Source organism: Sinocyclocheilus grahami, unplaced genomic scaffold, assembly GCF_001515645.1.
Source record: "Sinocyclocheilus grahami isolate Dianchi unplaced genomic scaffold, SAMN03320097.WGS_v1.1 scaffold7260.1, whole genome shotgun sequence".
Lineage (NCBI taxonomy): Eukaryota > Metazoa > Chordata > Actinopteri > Cypriniformes > Cyprinidae > Sinocyclocheilus > Sinocyclocheilus grahami.
This window is the reverse complement of record NW_015511374.1, coordinates 1-4,663: the sequence shown is the minus strand read 5'-3', so window position 1 is coordinate 4,663 and position 4,663 is coordinate 1. Positions and strand designations below refer to the sequence as shown.

General features: G+C 35.3%; 1 protein-coding gene across 1 annotated transcript in view; it reads right to left on the bottom strand.

Annotated features, from left to right (window-relative positions):
* The window catches only part of LOC107577794 (junctional adhesion molecule A-like), a gene marked incomplete at its 3' end in the record, with an annotated part of 9,643 nt that extends 5,602 nt beyond the window's left edge, over window positions 1-4,041 (bottom strand). The window contains exons 1-4 of the mRNA XM_016263829.1: window positions 3,990-4,041; window positions 3,150-3,464; window positions 2,564-2,890; window positions 109-215 (exon numbers count right to left, since the gene is read on the bottom strand). Of these exons, the coding sequence (XP_016119315.1) occupies window positions 109-215; window positions 2,564-2,890; window positions 3,150-3,464; window positions 3,990-4,041 (801 nt within the window). The remainder of the gene's footprint in view (window positions 1-108; window positions 216-2,563; window positions 2,891-3,149; window positions 3,465-3,989) is intronic.
* Window positions 4,042-4,663: the final 622 nt, after the last annotated feature.

Below are 4,663 nucleotides of genomic sequence, written 5' to 3'. Positions count from 1 at the left end.
CCTGTGTTTTATAATTACATTATATATACTGTATATATATATATAAAATAAACTTTTTTCACAGTAAATCTTATTTATCTTGTTAAATCAGCTGTAGGTAATACTTACATTATGGCTCCTGCGGGGACAGTAAACCACACCAGCAGCTACAGCAGCCACCAGCAGAACAACAACAACAACTATTCCTGCTACAGCAGCTGAAGACAGACCTGAATCTGAAACAGATAAAAACAGTCATTATTACCAGAGAATGAATGACAATAATCCATCGAACAATATCTTCGACTGATATTTTCTACTTTGGTCATCAGTTGTAAATTGGATTCACTAATAAATGGCATCTTTTGTTGTTTTTAGCAAAAGAGGTAAACACAAAATCACTCTGTGAACTTGATTCAATTATACTGAACTTTCAAAACTCCTCAAAGAAGAATGAATTGATAGTGAATTGAAGTGATACAGAGCGTGCGCCTCATATTCGCGTACAGTTGAAGCGCGTGCGCTGTGAGCACATTAAACGTCTGACAGAACAGGGACGTTTGTTTTACTGACATATAACACCATCTCATCAGACCGCAGTTCACTGTTGTTCTACTGAAGCTCATTTGGCACCTGTACCTTTTCCGTGCTTGTTTGACTCATGCCTGGTGCTGAGGGCAAGCTGAAGTGCGCGTCTGAAAAGCCTCCTGTTTATTTGTGGTCATAAAGAGATACGGCCGTTCCGCGTCTTAATAAGTTTATAATAAATACATTTTTTGAACTCGTTTAAAACCGCAAAATAAAAAAAATTCATTACATTATTTTTTAACAACTAAGCTTTAGATTATTTATAACGTTTTATTAAAGAAGATTTTCACAGAATAATTTCGGCAAAATGGCGCCCCCTTATGTGCGGCGACCCTATGCACCGCATATAGCCTGCATATCCTGTTTTTGCGCCACTGGATATGGTGTACAGAGTGTGAATGAAAATTGAGTGTAATCTCAGTCGTCATATGCAAATCTCACAGTTATGAATGCCTCATTGTTGTTGTTCAAAGCACTGAATTAAAAAAAAAAATTGGAAAAAAAAACGAGGCCATTTGTATGTCTTTTTGTCGTTAACAGGTGTTAACCATCGAAATATGTGACCGTGCGCGCTGCTGTCACACTATAACCGTCTCTGCAGCGACTACCGCTTAATGTAGTGTTTAAATCTGTGTCTTTCTTGACACAGAAATCAATGCGAAAAAGAGATAGGATCAAATAAAGGTCTTACCATTGTCGAGAAAAATCAAGGTCACTGCAAGCAAATTAAAGAGAAACTTCATTTTCAGTATATTTTCCCCTCACGAATGCAGATTCTGATTCATAAATGCATTCTGTTCGTCTGCTTAGATGGCGTTGCAGTTATTTCAATAGAAAAAAAGTAAAACTAACAACCTGCGAGTCTCCTTGAAGATACACTGCAGAAAGTAACAATCTGAGATGGCAGAGGATAACAACTATATATTGTTATTTTCCAATCAAAAATGATAAATAATTGATTTATTGATCTAATTGGTCATGTTTAACATAGTTAGAGAGCTAATTTTGGAAAATGGTGTATGCTGTCTGAAAATGGGGCAACTTCCAAAATCTACAATTCCTCCCCTTCTACATAAAGTGGCTTTAAAAAATGTGTATCATTTTGTGACAACAGTTTACAGCCTTGCTGTTGTCTCTCCAGTGCACCTGCTGTCACTTTCATTTGCACCAAAGCGTGTTAAACTATTTCACAATCACTTATGATTCCTAATTGGACAAACTGATATCCCAGAAGTTTAATTGACTTGGTGTTACACTGTGACGATTAAGTGTTTTTTGAGCAGTGCATATCCACACCATAAAGAAAAAAAAATAGTCCACGTGGCTTTTCAAACGCTCTACACTACTCTGCAAAAGGTTATTCATTACCACATGCAGTGGTTATAGCTCGCTAAAACATTGGCTGTCAGTACTCATCTCAATATAGGTGAGAGTACATTCGTCTTTAGCCTTTTTCACAGAAATGTTTCATGTGATTGTCCTGTTCTGTTTGTGCAGGTGGCATCTGATTGGTAAGCTATCTATCTATCTATCTATCTATCTATCTATCTATCTATCTATCTATCTATCTATCTATCTATCTATCTATCTATCTATCTATCTATCTATATCACAGTATGTTTGTTCATCAGGTGTGTTTAGTGAGTCAGTGTCAGTGATGGAGGGAGATTCTGTCACGCTAAACACTGAATCTCAATTACATGAAGATGACGACATAGTGTGGCAATTTGGAGTTAAAACAGCATCACAGCACTGTGAACTCGACAGAAAACTGCATTCAACAGTTGTCAAACAATGTTAACAAGTGTAATAGTATGCATGTAGTAGTATGCATTTTCATGTTAAAAGCATAAGTCAAAGTGTTATTGTGTCAAAGCTCCTTTTTTAAACAGTCTACCACCCAACAGTATAATTGAGTTGATTAAAAAATATTGAACTGTTATTTAAAAAAAATCCACAAATGAAAATGCATTGAATGACTTAACTATATACTCACCAATAACGGCAACACTGAAGGTCCTAATGATACTGAATCTGCTGTTGCTATTCTGTAGTTCATATTCTCCAGAGTCTGTGGTTCTGGTGTTTGTGATGGTGAGATCACCAGTCTGATGATCCAGCTTTAGTCTGTCTCTGAATCTCTCTCTACACTGATCATCTGTACAGATCTTACTCTGATCTCCAGTGATTTCAGCAATGAGAGTGTCATTAAAATACCATCTCATCAGATCATTTGGGTTTTTTCTTTTACCAGGATGTAAAGTGACAGATTCGCCCTCCTTCATCTTTTTATTCATCTTATCTCGTTCAGCTGCAGAAACACCTGAAACACCTGAAACACAAACCCACAGCTGCTGGAGGATCTTTTTGGGTAATGCAATTGCACAAGCCTATTCTTGACTTTTGATCAAGAAAGAAACATTTCAGTTTTTTGCTCAAACATTATCAAATCCTCAATTTAAAGAGATATCTACTGCATGTGAATTAATACACAGATAAACAAAATAATTCTGAATATCATTGTAAAAAACAACAACAAAAAACACATAAAAACTGCATTTAAACATTCATTAATGACTCACCATCGACAGTAACATTGAATGTTTTTTCATTGTCGCTGCTTCTGATCTGTAGATCATATTCTCCAGAGTCTGTGATTGTGATGTTTGTGATGGTCAGAGATCCAGTCTGATGATCCACCTTCAGTCTGTCTCTGAATCTCTCTTTACACTGTTCATCTGTACAGATCTTACTCTGATCTCCAGTGATTTCAGCAATTTGAGTTTTATTGAAATACCACATAATCTCTTCTTCTTGTGCGGTTGTAACATTAGTGTGTAGAGTGACTGAATCTCCCTCCATCACTGACACTTCATCTGCCTCAACACCTGACACACCTGAAGAAAAAAATATAAGCCAGGCAAAAATGTGCAATAGTGCTGTGAAAATGTTTTTAGTTTATATCATACATTTTATGAGTAGAAATATGTGTGGATTCATAAAACAAAACTCATAAAAACAAACAGCAGAAAAACAGCATTGATTTACACATTCACTCATCAAACATATATGAATCACATGGATGTCCTTCAACAACACAGCACATAATACACATCCTGATTCATATTTTACCCCTTTCCCTATATGTGTGCATTCATATAATCAACCATTTCCATACACTATTTCATGAATATTACCCATAAATAAAAAAGTATGTTATTTTCCATCGCTTTAAGACTCAGATAATACAGTGCCATGTTTTTCTATACAATATAGTTGTTGTTTTTTTTTAGTCCGGTACTGTTGGCACCCTAACCATAATCTCATCACTTACACTAATCCTACAGTCACTAGAGCCTACCAATAATACACAGTCACAGAAATCAGTGTAGCAGCAGAAAAGTGATTTGAACAAATCTTACCATTGTGAAGAAAAAACAAGATCACTGTCAGCAAATTAAAGAGAAGCTTCATTTTCACCACTTTTCCCTTATGAACACAGTTTCTGATTCATAAAAGCGTTCTGTTTTTCTGCTCAGATGGCAACGCGGATGTTTCGCTAATTATAGTGAAAGTAATAACAGAGTTGCCCTGTAGAAGATAGAGCGATGACAGACGTCAGAACCGACGTCAGAACGCTATGCATATGCAAACATTATTTTCGCAATGTTGCTTTTGAAAAATATTGTATACATAAAGGTTACTTTTATCGCAAAAGTACATTACTTTGCTTATTCCTAACACCCAATCTGGAGTTTATTTTATTATTTTAAAGAATTTGAAGAGTTCTGTAAAGCAGTTTTAAATGATAGTATATTATTTGTATTTTTATTATTTATTTTTAATAATAAAACAAGGTAAAAATGAGAAAAATAAAACGTCTATATATCAAGTAGCATGACTAGTGTGAGAGTAGTCTTAAGGAAATTAAACATGAGTTTGGCATAATTACCTCTACCCAGTTGTTCAGGAAGACAGAGCTCAGGTGAAAAAGAAACAGGAAAAACCATGACAAGAGTCAATTTTGTATTATTTTTATTATTATCATTGTCCAATAAGCACCTATATTACAGGTCCTAAGTGACAGATCCTAAGT